The following is a 17,816-nucleotide window of genomic DNA, read 5'->3' on the forward strand; positions in this document are numbered from 1 at the left end:
ATTTATTTGAGTCCTCTCTCTCTCTTTTTCTTGCTGAGTCTAGTTAAAGGTTCATCAATCTTGTTTACCTTTTCAAAGAACCAGCTCCTAGTTTCATTGATCCTCTGTATTGTTTCTTTAGCCTCTATGTCATTAATTTCTGCTCTGACCTTTATTATTTCCTTCCTTCTACTACATTTGGGATTTACTTGCTGTTCTTTTTCTAATTCTTTTAGATGCAGGGTTGTTTATTTGAGGTTTATCTAGCTTCTTAAAGTGTGCCTGTAGTGCTATGAACTTCCTTCTCAGTATTGCTTTCACTGTGTCCCATAAATTTTGAGTTGTATGCTCATTGTCATTTGTTTCTAGGAATTTTTTTATTTCTTTGATCTCATTCTTAATCCATTCATTATTTAATAACCTGCTATTTAGTTTCTATGTGTTTGAGAATTTTTGAGCTGTTCTGTTGTGTGGTTCATTTCTAGTTTCATGTTTTTGTGATCGGAGAAAGTACTTGATATGATTTCAGTCTTCTTAAATTTGTTGAGAGCACTTTTGTGACCTAACATGTGGTCTATCCTAGAGAATGTACCCTGAGCACTTGAAAAGAATGTATATTCTGCTGCTTTAGGGTGAAAGGTTCTGACGATATCTATTAAATTGAGTTGATCTAGTGTTTCCAATAAGTCTGCTGTTTCTTTGTTAATTTTCTTTCTTGAGGATCTATCTAGTGATGTTAGTGGGGTATTGAAATCGCTCTACTATTATAGTATTGCTGTTGATGTCGCCCTTTAAATCCATCAAAGTCTGCTTTATATATTTGGGTGCTTCTATATTAGGTGCATAGATATTTATAATAGTTATATCTTCCTGTTGGATTACTCCCTTTATCATTATGTAGTGGCCTTCTTTATCTCTTACTAGATCCTTTGTTTTAAAGTCCAATTTGTCTGATATAAGTATTGCTACCCCAGCTTTTTTTTCATTTCCATTTGCATGAAATGTTTTTTTCCATCCTTTTACCTTCAATCTATGTGTATCTTTTGTTCTAAGGTGTGTCTCTTGTAGACAGCATATGTATGGGTCCTGTTTTCTTATCCATGCAGCTACCCTATGTCTTTTGATTGGATCATTTAATCCATTTACATTTAAGGTTATTATTGATATGTAGTTGTTTATTGCCATTTTCTTCTTTAAAGATGTATTCCTTTTTTGCTATATTCTTTTCCCACTTTGATCTGTTTACAACAGGCCCCTTAACATTTCCTGCAGCATTGGTTTGGTTGTAATGAATTCCTTGAGTTGTTTTTTGTCTGGGAAGCTTTTTATTTCTCCTTCGATTTTAAATGATAGCCTTGCTGGATAAAGCAGTCTTGGTTGTAGGCTTTTGTTTTTTATTAGTTTGAATATTTTTTGCCATTCCCTTCTGGCCTCAAGTGTTTCTGTTGAGAAGTCGGATGTCATCCTTATTGGGGCTCCTTTGTAGATGATAACTTTTTTTTCTCTTGCAGCTTTTAATATTTTCTCTTTATTGCTTAGCTTTGGTATTTTAATTATGATGTGTCTTGGTGTAGGTTTCTTTGGGTTTCTCTTTAATGGAGTCCTCTGTGCTTCTTGGACTTGAGAGAGTTTCTCTTGCATTAATTTAGGGAAGTTTTTAGCTATGATATGATTGAACAAAGTCTCTATCCCTTGTTCTTTTTCTTCTTCTTCTGGAACCCTTATGATGCGGATGTTATTTCTCTTCATGTTGTCGCAGAGCTCTCTAAGAGTTTCCTCTGACTTTTTGAGTCTCTTTTCTCTTTTCTTCTCTGCTTTCATGCCTTCATTCCAGTTGTCCTCCGACTCGCTGATTCGATCCTCAGCTCTATCTATCCTGTTTTTAATTCCTTCCATTGTGGTCTTTATTTCTGATATTGTATTTGTCATCTCCGACTGATTCTTTTTTATACTTGCTATTTCTTTATTGAGGTGTTCATAATGACCATCCATTGTTGTTCTAAGATCCCTAAGCATCCTTACAATCATTATTTTGAACTCCGCATCTGGAAGTTTGATTATTTCCATATCACTCAGCTCATCTCCTGAAGGTGTCTCTTGTCGTTTCATTTGGATTGCACTTCTTTGTCTTCTCATTGTCTGTTTTTGGGTGTTTTATTTGTAGAATTGGTTGAGTCTAGGCTTGGTGTTGTCTGCCTCCAGTTTTCAGTTGTGTTATTTCTAGGTCTTCTTTGGTTGGTATGAGCTGTTATCTGTAATCCACTTTCATATTTGGGCAGCTTTGAAGTCTTGATTTGTTTGTTTTCTTAACAGGTGATAGTCTTGTTTAATGATCTCAGCAGGGAGCTTCCTTGAAACTGTATCCAGGAATGTGATGGGTGTAACCTGAGACTCTGAAGGCCTCTTTAGCCAACTAATCTCTCTGGGGGCTGGGTGTTTTCTCAGCTTCAGTAGAAGGAGGTGTATCTCAGATCTCCATGGAGACCTGAGTTACTGCCCCTCCTCCCCACTTCTTGTTTTCAGTTGTGTCTTGTTGCACTGATTGGAGCTGGATAGATGTCCGGAGATCTCTCATCCAGAAGCAATTCTGCTATGTTTTGTGAAAGGTTCAGTCCCTCCCCCAGCTATGGCCGCCTCCAGCACGGATGAGTCAGCTTTTATAGGTCGTCTCCTTCATTCCTTAGCCCCTCACAGTCTGTCCCTCTCTCTTTCCTTTCCACTTGGGAGATAAGCTGGTCTTTTCAACACTCCTCACTCCCTGGTTGCCAGGCAAGTGGCTGTGAGCAGTAGTTTCTGGTCTTTTCCCTTGTGTTAGATCCCCTCTGGGCTCTCAGCCTCACCCGCCCCCCTCCGTTCCTGTAAGCAGGGGAGATTCAGGCGCTCACTACCAGGTTTGTTGTGGCTTCTTCTTCGCTCCTTGGTTTTTGAGAGCTGTTCATGTAGTTCAGAGTTGGTTTTTCATGCTGATTTTTCCTAAATTGATTTGTATTCCAGTTTGGTGGTGAGAGCTGGGCGTCTGTGCATCTGCCTACTCCGCTGCCATCTTTTCAGTCTCTTATGTTCTTGTTTTTCCATTTGGAAGTTTTGTCATTTTTTTTTAATTTCCTTTTTTTTATATATATATTTCTCTGAAGTTGGAGACGGGGAGGCAGTCAGACAGACTCCTGCATGCGACCCCATTGAAAGTTTTGAGAAGAAGAATGCCATCAGTTGGACAGTGTTAGAAAGATGTTTCTGGTGGTCCTGAGGAGAATGGTTAGCGGAGACGGTCTCGCTAGGAGCCTCTTGAGGGTTTTTATGAGTTCAGGGGCCCTGGCTGGTTGGCTCAGCGGTAGAGCGTCGGCCTAGTGTGCGGAGGACCCGGGTTCGATTCCTGGCCAGGGCACACAGGAGAAGCGCCCATTTGCTTCTCCACCCCTCCGCCGTGCTTTCCTCTCTGTCTCTCTCTTCCCCTCCCGCAGCCAAGGCTCCATTGGAGCAAAGATGGCCTGGGCGCTGGGGATGGCTCTGTGGCCTCTGCCTCAGGCGCTAGAGTAGCTCTGGTTGCAACATGGCGATGCCCAGGATGGGCAGAGCATTGCCCCCTGGTGGGCAGAGCGTCGCCCCTGGTGGGCGTGCCGGGTAGATCCCGGTCGGGCGCATGCGGGAGTCTGTCTGACTGTCTCTCCCTGTTTCCAGCTTCAGAAAAATGAAAAAAAAAAAAAAAAAAGAGTTCAGGGAAGAGAAGGCTGGAATCCTGTTGACGCAGGGCAGAGGAGGGTTGTTTGAGAGCTTTTATACTTTTCCTAAACCTAAGAGCTCTCTTCTAAAATCAAATCAGGTTCAGTTTATTAAGAAAAAGCAGATACTTTTGACAAATACAATTCTTTGTATCGATATCATCGTTCTGGGATGAGGTTTCCCCCTTTAAAAGGAATGAAGCCACAGTGGGCCATTGGGAGTGATAGCAAAATGGCTGGGGGAGGATAGTGATATAGGTGGAAACTCCTTCTTTTCTGGGCCTGCTTTTGTTATATAACAGCTTGTCCTGGTGCTCTTCCATATCTCCACGCTGTCCCCTTCCGCTGGTTTCTTTTCCTCATCCATAAGCAGAGCCTTTCCCCAAAGTTCTTCCATACTTTTTTTGTTTTCTCCATCTCTTCCAAATATTTCTAGCCCTCTGTGTCTGCCTTTCACTTGGGGAAATGGTCTTTTGGCCTGTTGGCTGTATTGTCAAGTGGGATAAATTATGTACCTCATAGAAGCATGAGACTTCTGAGAAACTGCATAGAAAACACATTGCTTAAGGCCTTGAAACAAAATAATTGTTCAACAAATGAGCATCTAGTACATATTGAGTCCTCTGAGGGTTTGCTCTTATTTATATATTCTTTGTTATCTTTATTATTGTTATTATGTGAGAGGCAGGGAGGCAGAGACAGACTTCCACATGCTCCCCAACCAGGATCCACCCGGCAAGCCCACTAGGGGGCGATGCTCTGCCCATCTGGGGTTACTGCTTCGTTGCTCGCGAAGGAGCTATTTTAGAGCCTGAGGTGGAGGCTGTGGAGCCATCCTCAGCAGCCGGGGCCAACTCGCTCAAACCGTTTGAGCCATGGCTGCAGGAGGAGATAAGAGAGAGAATGAGAGAGAGAAAGGGAGGAGTAGAGAAGCAGATTGTCACTTGGCCTGTGTTCCTTAACTGGAAATCAAACCTGGGACTTCCACACTCTGGGCTGATGCTCTACTGCTGAGCCAACCCACCAGGATAATTTTCTTTTTAATTTATTGATTTTAGAGAGAGGAAAGGATAGAGAGGAGAAAAAACAACATGTCAATTTGTTGTTCCACTTATGCATTTATTGGTTGATTCTTGTATTTGTCTTGATGGGGGATTGAACTCATAACCTTAGCATATGGGGATGGTGCTCTAACCAACTAAGGTACCTGGGCAAGGCAAGTTTGGTAATATTTTTAGATCTTAATATTTAGTATTGTACTTGTTCCAGTAAGAGTTCAAAATTTGATCTAAATTTCTTTTGACTGCCAAGATGATATTTTGGACTCCTCATCAGTCAAGCATGGGATTGGCCTTTCTACGAGAGTGGCCTCTTCTGTTTGGTCCAGTAGCATTTTGGGCCAGGGTTCCCATTTATGAAAATGGACTGGAACTAGCTATCAGCTGGGGCAGTAAAGCACGCACTGACATTCCTGCCCCATGTGACCATCCCTGCTACTCACACTTTGTCTTCATTAGATGAATAATCCAAGACAAGAAACCAAATTCATTTTATAGCCATCAGACTTAAAATTCAGGGTTAAAGAGGGAAAAGGGGTATTTTTTATGAGAAAGGTGTGTTGTCATGTAAATAGACAGCCAAATTGGCTGCTGTGGGTGCTGTTGAGATTGTGGCTGGAGGAAGAGCAGTCAGGAAATGGGGAGGCTGTGTAAGCAAAGCTGAAGCATGAACGTTTACAAACTAGGCTTGTGTTAGAAAGGAGTGAGTGCTTTAAAACTATTCACTTGCTATATCCATTGCTTTTTTTCTTTTGGATAGCTGTTTACCGGGAAGGTTAGTCTCATAAAAGCCAAGAAATAAGTGAGGGAGGAATTTTAGAGACTTTGGCATCTGTAAAATAGGATTTGGGTTGATGAGAAGCCTTAATTTCCTCTAGCAGTGGGAAAACACAAGTCTTTGTTGATTTTTTTGTTCAACTCCAGAATTTTCAGGATGGTCCAAGCTGAGCCGCTGGATCAATTTCACAAACTTGTGAAAGAAAGTTGTTGTAAGTAGACCATGCTCTAGTTGATTTGAGGTTGTCTAACTCCTATGATATGTTTATGAAATCTAATTGCTGTTCTCATTCTATTATTTAGTAATTTCAACCTGTACTTCAGTATTGCATTTTTTTTTGCTAAAACTAACATAATATTGTAAAATTCAAAGCAAATCTCTTTCTGTGTTTGGTGTTTCAGTACCCCTGTGTCTCAGTGTTCAATGTTGAACTGTGTGTGAATTTTTTCTAGTGGATTGTCTCAGGTGTTTAGCTGATGTACACTGCCCTTACAGTAATGTGATGTTATTCTCTGTTCCCAGCTATTGTGGATGATGAAAGGCTCTCTGCAGAGGAGATGGATGAGAGGAGGCGGCAGAACATCGCTTATGAATACTTGTGCCACCTAGAGGAAGCCAAAAGGTGAGATCTGGACTTAGGCTATTTAAGTATCTTCTCTTGGAGATAAGCTTTGGAGTACTATATTTTAATAACTCATTTGCACTCTTATTGGTAGCATAATAATGGGAGAAGAACCACCTGTTTCTTTGTATGGTCAAGCAGAATTGAGAACAAGTTAAAACAACAGCTAAGGTCAAAATACTAGGGAGGCAGCTGTTTCTTTTTCTTTTTTAGAACCTCCCAAGAAATCTCTGGAGAAATCGCAGATTATTTAAAATTTCTCATCTCATTGGTTTTGGCGTAGGGGAGCAGCAAAGACTTAAATCAACTTCCTTTTCCCCAAGAGCTTCCTCAGACCTTTTCTCCACCCCTACCACACTGACTGTAAATGCCCTGTAGGACAATAGCATTTTGAACTGAAGTCCATTGGTTACTAAGCTAGAGGATAGGTTTATGACAGCAATCTCCTCTTTAACTCATGGGTGTGTGACCACTTAGGATATATTGTCTCTGAACTCATATTAACTCATATTTTTAAATTTTTATTTTACTTACTTATTCTTTTTATGAGAGGAGGGGAGACAGAGACAGATGCCCTGCATATGCCCCAACTGGGATCCACATGGCAAGCCCACTAGGGGATGATGCTCTGCCCATCTGGGGCCCTTGCTCTGTTGTAATTGGAACCATTTTTTTTAGCACCTGAGGTGGAGGCCATGGAGCCATCTTCAGTGCCTGGGGCCAGCTTGCTCCAGTTGAGCCATAGCAGCAGGAGGGGAGGAGAAAAAAGAGAGAGAGAGAAGCAAGAGGGGGAAGGGTGGAGAAGCAGATGAGCACTTCTACTGTGTGCCCTGACCGGGAATCAAACCCAGGACATACACACACTGGGCTGACACTCTTACCACTGAGCCAACTGGCCAGGGCCTAGGCTTTTTATATTGTAAGTAAAAGTTGGGTTCTGAAAAGAGAAAGTGAAGATAAGGTATTTGCAGCCCTGGCTGGTGGCTCAGTGGATATAGTGTCCGCCTGGCATATGGACAGCCCAGGTTCAATTCCTGGTTTCGATTGCCGGTCAGAGCACAGAAGAGAAGCAACCATCTGCTTCTCCCCACCCCTTCCCTCTTTCCTTCCTGCAGATAGTGGCTTGATTGGTTCAAGCATGGCCCCAGGCACTGAGGATAGCTCCTTTGGAGTGCCTCAGCCATAGTTTAATACTCTAGTATCAGCTCCAGATGGAGTTGCTGGATGGATCCCAGTCAGGGCGCATGTGGGAGTCTGCCTCACTATCTTCCCTCCTTTTACCTAAAAACCTAAAAAAAAGGGGGGGGTATTTGTACTTAGGCGAGGAATCAGAAGAACTTTGTTTCTTGAGTAATACAGTGCTCACATGTCATGAGTTAGAGTCTGGTTAATGCTTTGTTTTATAATGTAGCAACATTATTGTTCCATGGATGGATGGTATATTCTAGCTCTCTTATCTATAGAGAAGAATATAAACAGTTAATGGCCATTGGTGTTAATTACCTCTGATCACTATTAAGTAGCTATCTACAGAGCTAGGAGAATGAGCTTTTTAGTCAATGTTGTGTGGAACATTCAATGATGTGCTAATTACTTAAATGAGCATTTCCCAGGGTTGTTTCATATTTTAACAGTGTCTGTAGCTCTAAGCTCTAAAGAATAAGTTTTAAAGGTTATTTAACATGTCAATGAAGGCTACAGTTAAGTTGCAGGTCACTGAACACCCATTATCAGTCTAAGATTATTAAAAACATGCTTTTAGTCAAGTTGCGAAAAGTTAGATAAGAAGAGTTATTCAGCCTGACCAGGCGGTGGTGCAGTGGGTAGAGTGTCGGAATGGATGCAGAGGACGCAGGTTTGAAACCCTGAGGTCACTGGCTTGAGCGTGGGCTGACCAGCTTGAGCGCGGGGTCACTGGCTTGAACGTGGTATAATAGACATGACTCCATGGTCACTGGCTTTAGCCCAAGGTTGCTGGCTTGAGCCAGGAGGTCACTCGCTCTGCTGCAGCCCCCCCCCCCCAGTCAAGGCACATATGAGAAAGCAATAAATGAACAACTAAGGAGACTAAGGAGCCACAACGAAGAATTAATACTTCTCATCTCTCTCCCTTCCTATCTGTCCCTATCTATCCCTCTCTCTGTATCTCTCTGTCTCTGTCACACACACACACAAAGAAGAATTATTCATAGACATTCAAAATCAACATGCTTTCAATGAAAAAGTTTAAGGACAGTTACTGGAACCTTCCTCCTGGCACACACTTCTAAGTTTTTGGCTCCTGTAAATAGGAAACTGTCACATAGAGAAGATATGTGGTTGAGAGTCAGCAGGCTGAGTTTTTTGGTCCCAATGTTACTACTATGGGCCCTACTTCTTTCATAGGTCTTTTCCCTAAAAACCAGCTAAAATCAAGAAGATGTAAATGTTCTGTAAACTATAGTGTCAGTCAGCTGTGTAGTGGTAACATAAACACAGTTTTGGTTTTGGGTTTTTTTGTTTTGTTTTGTTTTGTTTTAGTGAGAGGAGAGGAGGCAGAGACAGACTCCCACATGAGCCCTGACTAGGATCCACCCAGCAAGCCCACTAGGGGGCAATGCTTTGCCATCTGGGGCATTGCTTTGTTGCAACCAGAGCTATTTTTTAGCGCCTAAGGTGAAGGCCATGGAGCCATCCTCAGCACCCAGGACCAACTCACTCTAATCAAGCCATGGCTACAGGAGAGGAGGAGAAGAGAGACAAGAGAGAGAGAGAGAGAGAGAGAGAGAGAGAGAGACGAGAGGGGAAGGCATGGAGAAGCAGATGGGCACTGCCTTTGTGTGCCCTGACCGGAAATCAAACCTGGGACTTCTGCACCCTGAGCCAACCGGCCAGGGCCCAGGTTATTCCTCAGTGTATCCAAGTAGTATCAAATAGCTTGAAAGTTTGCCATCTTCAGTAGTGTTGTCAAAATTCTGTAGTTGAATTTTTTTCTGGAGAAGTCAGTATAACATTAACCCAGGTTCTTTGAAGAAAGCTTCCTTAGGAATAGTTTTTGCTGAAAGAAGAGGCTATAAAATACAGTTTTTCCTCTAATGTGGTTTTCAGAAATTTCTTTCAAAAGGATATTTTTGATATATGTACTTATGAATCTTTTATTAAGATAAGATCTGAATACTTTTTGTGACTTTCAGGAAAGCTGATTTTAGTTCATGGAATATGTGAAAATTATGTGGCTATTAACATATATTAATGCATATGCTATGATTTCAGAAAGTATAGTATACAGAATTCTGACAACGTTAATGCCTTAGGAATTTGTCATACTGGGTTTATTATGGTGTATATATATGTGTGTGTTCATGTGAGTATAATTGGCTTAGTATATTAAGTTTGTATTAAATGATACACTTAGAATGTATAAGTTTAGCTAGGCACTGTTTCTTGTTTCTTATTTTAAATGAACTGACTTAGGTACATTTTAGCTAGAAATGTGTTGGTTCTGTTTTTGTACCTCTTTTCTTTCTTTGCAGAAGTGAGAACTGGAAGAATTTATAGTTTGTATGTAGTAAAAAATTTAGAATTATAATATTCAATATAGCTTTAACTTTGGTTTTATTGATTTCAACATTCTGTGATAATATCACACCACTTAAAGTCTCTTTCTTCGGGGGGATATCACTACCAACAATATAGAATAAAAAGAACAATGAGGGAATACCATCAATAATTGTATGCCAACAATTACAAAACATAGGTGAAACGGACAGATTCTTAGAAAGACACAAACTACCAAAACTGACTCGAGAAGAAATAAAAATCCTAAGTAGACTGAAGGATTGAGTTACCAATCAAAAAACTTCTTAAGCCCTGGCCGGTTGGCTCAGCGGTAGAGCGTCGGCCTAGCGTGCGGAGGACCTGGGTTCGATTCCCGGCCAGGGCACATAGGAGAAGCGCCCATTTGCTTCTCCACTCCTCCGCCGCGCCTTCCTCTCTGTCTCTCTCTTCCCCTCCTGCAGCCAAGGCTCCATTGGAGCAAAGATGGCCCGGGCGCTGGGGATGGCTCTGTGGCCTCTGCCCCAGGCGCTAGAGTGGTTCTGGTCGCAACATGGCGACACCCAGGATGGGCAGAGCATCGTCCCCTGGTGGGCAGAGCGTCGCCCCATGGTGGGCGTGCCGGGTGGATCCCGGTCGGGCGCATGCAGGAGTCTGTCTGACTGTCTCTCCCTGTTTCCAGCTTCAGAAAAAATGCAAAAAAAAACAAAAACAAAAAAACTTCTTACTCTTACAAAAAATGTAAGAGGGAATACTTTCCAACTCATTCTGTTGATTCCAAATACCAATATCTTTGCTTAGTTTTGGTACCTGATGTTAAACCAGACAAACATATCTCAGAAAACAATAGAGCAAAACCCTTTATCAATACATATCCAAAAATCCTCAACAAAACATCAGCCAAATGAGTCTTGTGGCATGTAAAATGGCTACACCAAGTGTGATTTATCAGGAATGCAAGCTTAGTTTATCCCCCAAATCCATCAGTCAGGACAGTTCATGGGGAAAAAAAGTCTTTTCCATAAATAATGAGAAGACAACTGTATATACACAGACATGAAAATGAATTTGGATTCCAGCCTCACACCATATGCAGAATTATCTTAAAATGGATTGTTAATCTAAATGTGAGAACCACAAGTATACATTTCTTATGAGAAAACACAGGAGTAAATCTTTATGACCTTGAGTTAGGTAATGGTATCTGAGACTTGACACCAGAAAGCATGAGTACAAAAACATAAAATATATTAGGCTAAAATATAAACCTTTTAATTCAAAGGTTACCATAAAGAAAATAAAAGTCAGCCCATGGAATGGGAGAAAATATTTGTAAATCATATATTTATATATTTGATTAGAGACTTGTATATTGAATATTAAAAAGTAAATAGCTAATTTTAATTTTGTTTTTAAATTTTTTTATTAAGTGAGAGGCAGGGTTGTAGGGAGACAGTGACAGACTCCTGCATATGCCTTGATAGGGATCCACCTGGAAAGGTTACTGGGGACATTGCTCTGCCCATCTGGGGCCACTGCTCTGAACAGAGCTATTTCAGTGCCTGAGGTGAAGCCATGAAGCCATTCTCAATGCTCAGGGCCAAATTGCTCAACCATTCAAGCCATGGCTGTGGAGGGGGAAAGAGAGAAACAGAGAGAGAGAGAAGGGGAATAAGTGGAGAAGCAGATGGTCGCTTCTCTTGTGTGCCCTGACTGGGAATTGAACTCAGAACTTCCACACACTGGGCAGATGCTCTACCACTGAGCCAACTGGCTGGGGCTGTAAATAACTAATATTAAAAGGGGCAAAAGTCTTGGATAGACAAATGGAATGTACAAATGGACAATAAGAATGGGACAGGATGCTTAACATCAGTCATTAAGGAAATGCAAATAAAAACTACAATGAGATACTGCTTCAAAGTAGAATAATTATAATCTGAAGGTTAACAATAACAGATGTTTGCAAGGATGGAAAGAAATAGGAATCTAATACATTGTGGGTTGGGTTGTAAAATGATACAGTTAATTTGTAAAACAGTCTAGCTGCTTTTCAGAAAACTTAAATATTGAGTTACCATATAATCCAGCAATTTCATTACTAGGTATATACCTAAGAAAATTGAAAATCTTTGTCTATATCCATATTAAAACCTGTACATGAATGTTCGTTGAGCATTATTCATAAACCATAAGGGCAAAAAGTGAAAACAACTCAAATGTCCATCTACTAATGACTGGATAAACAAAATATGGTATATCGATACAATGAAACATTCAGCTATAAAAAGTATAGCAATAGTAAATTAAATTTAGCAATGTATAAAAACTATATAAATTGCAAGTGAGATTTAACTCAAATATGCAAGGCTGGTACAACTTTTGAAAATGCATTAATGTGAACCATCACATCAACTGGCTAAATGAGAAAAATAACATGATTATATCAATAGATGCAGAAAAAGCATTTGAAAAATATTCAATATCCATTTATGATAAAAAAAAAACACTTAGTAAACTAGAAATAGAGGGAAACTTCCTCAACTTGAGAAAGACTGCTTACAAAAAACTTACAGCTAATAGCATATTTAATGGTGAGAAGTACAAAGCTTTCCCAGTGAGATAAGATACAAGGCAAGGATGTCTCCTCTCATCACTTTCCAACATTGTGCTAGAAGTTTTAGGTAATGTAATAAAATAAGAAAAGAAAACAAAAGGTATACAGATTGGAAAGGAAAATAAAAAACTGTTTTTGTTCACAGATGACATGATTAACTCTACAGGTAACCTGAAAGAATAAAGAACAAACAAAAAAACTTCTGGAACTGATCATTATAGCAAGCTTGTAGAATACAGTGTTAATTTATAAAAGTCAATCCTTTCTGATGTGCCAGTGGGTTTTGATATTAAAAACACAATGCCATGTACATTAGCACTCAATGAATTACTTAGGTATAAATTTAATAAATTATGTACAACAAAAATCTGATGAACTAAATCAAAGAAGAACTAAATAAAAGGAAAGATATTTCATGTTCATGGATAGGAAGACTCAGTATTGTCAAGATGTCAGTTCTTCTCAGCGTGATCTGTAGACTCATCCCAGTCAAAATCCCAGTAAGTAATTTTGTGGATATTGATAATATGGTTCTAAAGTTTATATGGAGAAGCAAAAGACCCAGAATATTTAACACAATATTGAATGAGAATGGAGTTGGAGGACTGACACTATGCAACTTCAGGCTTATTATAACGCTGCAATAATCAAGAGATTGGAATTAGAGGAAAAACAGACAAACAGATCAATTGAACAGAATATACAGCCCAGAAATAGACCCCTGTACATACAGTAAATTGATCTTTTTAATGGAACATAGCAATATAATGGAGCAAAGATGGTCTTTTCAACAAATTGTGCAGGAACAACTGGGTAATCACATGTGAAAAATATAGACAATGGCCTCATGCCCTTCACAAAAATTAACTCCAGTGGATCAGATCTAAGTTTAAAATACAACACTATGAGACTCTTAAAGGTAACAAAAAAGAAAACCTAAATGAACTTAACTATGGCAATGACTTTTAAGATCTAGCACCGATGGCATGATTCATGAGAGAAAGAATGGCTACATTAACAAGTTGGGCTACATTAAAATTACAAATTTCTGTTCTGCAAAAGACAATGTCAAGAGAATGAAAAAATAAGCCATAGATTGGGAGAAAATATTTGCAAAAGATAAACTGATTAGGGACTGTTATCCAAAATATGTAAGAATTCTTAAAACTCAACAATAAGAAAACAACTCAATTTAAAAAATGGACCAAAGACCTTAACAGACACCTCATCAAAGAAGACTTGTAGATAGCAAATAAGCATGGGGAAAAGTGCTCCACAGCATATGTCATCAGGGAAATGCAAAATAAAACAATGCGATACCACTAAGCACCTATAAGAATAACCAAAATCTGGAACACAGACAACCAACTGCTGGCAAGGACTTGGAGCAATAACTCCCATTCATTGCTTGTCAAAATGCAAAATGGTACATCCACTTGGGAAGACAGTTTGACAGTTTTCTTACAAAACTAAACATACTCAAACATATTCTTACTGTATAATTCTCCAATTGTGTTTCTTTTATTTACCCAATAGAGTGAAGGCTTATTTCCACACAAAAAACTGCACATGGATATGTATAGAAGCTTTTTTCATAGTAGCCAGAACTTGGAAGCAAGCTAGATCTCCTTCAATAGGTGAGCGGTTAAATAAATGCGGTATATCCAGAGAGTGAAATACTATTCAACACTAAAAAGAAATGAGCTATCAAGCCATGCAAAAAGAAAACACAAGGAGAAAACTTAAGTGCATATTATGAAGTGAAAGAATCCCATATTGAAAAGGCCACATACTACTTATGATTGCAACTATATGATATTCTTGAAAGAGGCAAAACTATGGACACAATAAAAATATAAGTGTTTGGAGGAAGGAAGCTGAATAAGCAGTACATAGAGACTTATTAGGGCAGTGAAATTCCTTTGTATGATACCACAGTGATAGATAAATGTTATATTTGTCCAAACGTATAATGTATAACAATAAGAATGAACTATAAAAGTAAACTGTGGACTTTTGGGGATTATGATGTGTTAATGTAGGTTCATCAATTGTTACAAATGTTCCACTCTGATGAGGGATGTTGATAAAGGGAGAGACTATGCATGTGTGGGGGCAGGGGAATATGGGAAATCTACTTATACAAAATGTCCAGAATAGGCAAAGCCATAGACACAGAAAGTAGATTGTTGCCTAGGTCTGAGGATTAGGTGGATTGAGGAGTGATTGCAAATAGGTGAGAGTTTCTTTTTGTGGGAACAAAAATGGACTAAAATTGACTGTGGTGATGGTTGCATGATTCTATAAGTACACTAAAAATTACTAAATTACATACTTTAAAAGGGTGAATTGTGTGGTACATAAATTATATCATTAAAGCTGTTATTAAACTTCCTTTGATTAGACTGGCTTGGAGAGGTCCTTAGAAAAGCTGTTAACTAAGATTAAATGGAATTGAGCAGGAAAAAAATGCATATAGAAGTTACTCCTAAAATATATGCGGTATCTAAATACTTTTTACAGATTTTTTTTTGTGTGTGTGTGTGAGCATCCATTGTTGGGTCATTTTGGGAACTGGAGATCAAGCAACTAATGCTCTGCTCAAAGAAAGCTCACTATTTGGTTAAAGCTTTTATTTATAAGTTTCAATTCTTCCCTTTACCTTTGTTTGCTCTGTTAATCTTTCTATATATGGGTCTGACCTGTGGTGTCACAGTGGATAAAGAGTCAACCTGGAAAGCTGAGGTCACCGGTTTGAAATCCTGGGCTTGCCTGGTCAAGGCACATATGGGAGTTGATGCTTACTGCTCCTCCTATTAACCCTTCTCTCTTTCTCGTCTCTCTAAAATGAGTAAATAAAAAAAAATTTTTAATCTTTCTATATATGCATATGTGAATATCTCTCTGCATCTAACCTATAATCCTCCTAGTATCTCTCATATCCCACCACCAGCTTACTGAAAGCTTTTAATGTCTCTTGCTAGATTATTGCAGTGGTCTCTCATTGGTTCCTGCACTCCTCTGGCCCCCTTCAATCTTTTATCTGTATCAGAATTAGATGAATCTTTTCAAAACCCTAGTCTGTTGGCCCTGGCCAGTTTGCTCAGTGGTAGAGCGTCAGCCTGGCGTGCGGAAGTCCCAGGTTCGATTCCCGGCCACGGCACACAGGAGAAGCGCCCATCTGCTTCTCCACCCCTCCCCCTCTCCTTCCTCTCTGTCTCTCTCTTCCCCTCCCGCAGCCAAGGCTCCATTGGAGCAAAGTTTGCCTGGGCGCTGAGGATGGCTCCGTGGCCTCTGCCTCAGGCGCTAGAGTAGCTCTGGTTGCAACAGAGCGACACCCTGGATGGGCAGAGCATCGCCCCCTGGTGGGCATGCCCGGTGGATCCTGGTCGGGCGCATGCAGGAGTCTGACTGCCTCCCCGTTTCCAGCTTCAGAAAAATACAAAACAAAAAACAAAAAACCCCAAAACCCTGGTCTGTTATGTCCAATTCTTTTCAAAACTTCCTTTTTTTTCTCACTACTCTCAGATTAAAGACAACACTCCTTTATAGGGCCTCATCGACTCTGCATAACCCAGTGCTCACAGCCTCTCCAGTTTCGTGTTATGCACTGTTCCCTCGTCTATATTCCAGCCACACAGACCCCTTTTCATTTCCATGTTCCCTCCTATGCAAGAGCTTTTCCTGTTCTTGATCTAGTCAGACTTAGTGTTCAGATCACAGCTCATTTTTTCAGGGAGTTCTCTTCGTGACATACCTATCTAGGTCAAATGCGCTTAGATAATTTACTGATACCACAGTGAATCAGAAGCTATCCAGAGAAGGGCATAGAGTATTTTTCAGTGAATGAATGGATGAAGAGAGAAAGAGGTAACCCGTGTGTTAATATGACTTAGGGCTGAAATTTTCGCTCAGTTTATAAAATTATGAAGTCTGTGCATATAGATTTGTTAATTAAGTATCAAAATACTAATATAATGGCATGAAAGGGAAAATGAAACCGGTATATTTTTAGGACCAAAAAAGAGAGAGAATTGTTGTATAAAGTGACTCTTCACCCCAGGAGTGTGCTTCTCTGCAGGGCTTAGCTAATGTCATGAAAAGCTAATCATTGTGTTGAGAGGCAGAGGATTTCTGGCAATGTATTAGTTATCTTTGACTGTTTAACAAATTACTCTAAATTTAGGAGCTTCTAACAGCAAACATTAATCTCATGATTTTTGAGGTCCGGAATCTGGGCTTTGTTTAAGTGGTCCCTCTGGCTCTCATTCTCACACAAAGCTGCCTCTACACAAGCTTCAAGCAGAGCAGATGGGCTTCCAATTCCAAGCTCTCTGTTGGTGTTGGCAGAATTCACTTCCTGTTGGACATTTGGAATGGGGACCTCCATTTCTCACTACTGTTGGCCAAAGAACCCCTCAGTTCTTTGACATATGGGTCTCTTTGTAGGGCAGCTCACAACACGGCAGCTGGCTTCCGTCAGAGTGAGTGAAAGAGAGCAAGAAAGGGCCAGTAAGATGGAAGCCAGAGTTTTTTTGTAACCTATTCTCAGAAGTAGCACTCCATAGTTGGCTGAATTTTATTCATTAGAATCAAATTATTAAATCCAGCCTGTGCTCAAGCGGAGATTACATAAGGGCATGAATTTAAGGGCATGATGTACATATCCTTTTGAAATTGACCCTAGAAAGGGTACTAGGTGGGGGAAATCTTCTTTGTTACTATCAGAAACCAAACCAGAATTTGAATGATGTCTTGGTCTCAACGACTATGGTGCTAAGGTTATTTCTGAGGTGATGTTTTTGAAGTGTGAGCTTTTTAAACAAAACTTTTCATTCTCCCACCATTTTAAATAATACTAAATGGACTTATAAATTTTCTTTTTGTGTAGGCTCTGAAAGTGAACTTGATAGTTTCTTTGCTGTGGTAATTTTGCCGAAACGAGATGGTGGTAGACAAGTTTGCTACTTACATGGGCTTTGAAAGTTTCTCTCTGATGCCAGAAATCCCACTGTTTAAATTAAAGGAGTTAATTTTCTAAAAGTATTAGTACTGCTGAATAGATTTCAAGTTAATCTCTGCAAAATGTATTTGAATAATGAAAACGAGTCTAGTTTATGAACTTCTGTTCTCTAGATTTTTTGGACAACTGTACAATTTTAAGATAGTTCTCTTGGCCCTGGCCGGTTGGCTCAGCGGTAGAGCGTCGGCCTAGCGTGCGGAGGACCCGGGTTCGATTCCTGGCCAGGGCACACAGGAGAAGCGCCCATTTGCTTCTCCACCCCTCTGCCGCGCTTTCCTCTCTGTCTCTCTCTTCCCCTCCCGCAGCCGAGGCTCCATTGGAGCAAAGATGGCCCAGGCGCTGGGGATGGCTCTGTGGCCTCTGCCTCAGGCGCTAGAGTGGCTCTGGTCGCAACATGGCGACGCCCAGGATGGGCAGAGCATCGCCCCCTGGTGGGCAGAGCGTCCCCCCATGGTGGGCGTGCCGGGTGGATCCTGGTCGGGCGCA

The 17,816-nt window shown here is 40.4% G+C and overlaps 1 protein-coding gene across 2 annotated transcripts in view; it reads left to right on the top strand.

The window, feature by feature from the left end:
* The window catches only part of IQGAP2 (IQ motif containing GTPase activating protein 2), a 449,634-nt gene that overhangs the window by 44,863 nt on the left and 386,955 nt on the right, over nucleotides 1-17,816 (top strand). For both annotated transcript variants that reach the window (XM_066273593.1, XM_066273594.1), the window contains one exon: nucleotides 6,057-6,156. In XM_066273593.1, coding sequence (XP_066129690.1) covers nucleotides 6,057-6,156 — 100 coding nt within the window. Of the gene's footprint in view, nucleotides 1-6,056; nucleotides 6,157-17,816 lie in introns of those variants that run through there.

Source organism: Saccopteryx bilineata, chromosome 4, assembly GCF_036850765.1.
Source record: "Saccopteryx bilineata isolate mSacBil1 chromosome 4, mSacBil1_pri_phased_curated, whole genome shotgun sequence".
In the NCBI taxonomy this organism is placed as follows: domain Eukaryota; kingdom Metazoa; phylum Chordata; class Mammalia; order Chiroptera; family Emballonuridae; genus Saccopteryx; species Saccopteryx bilineata.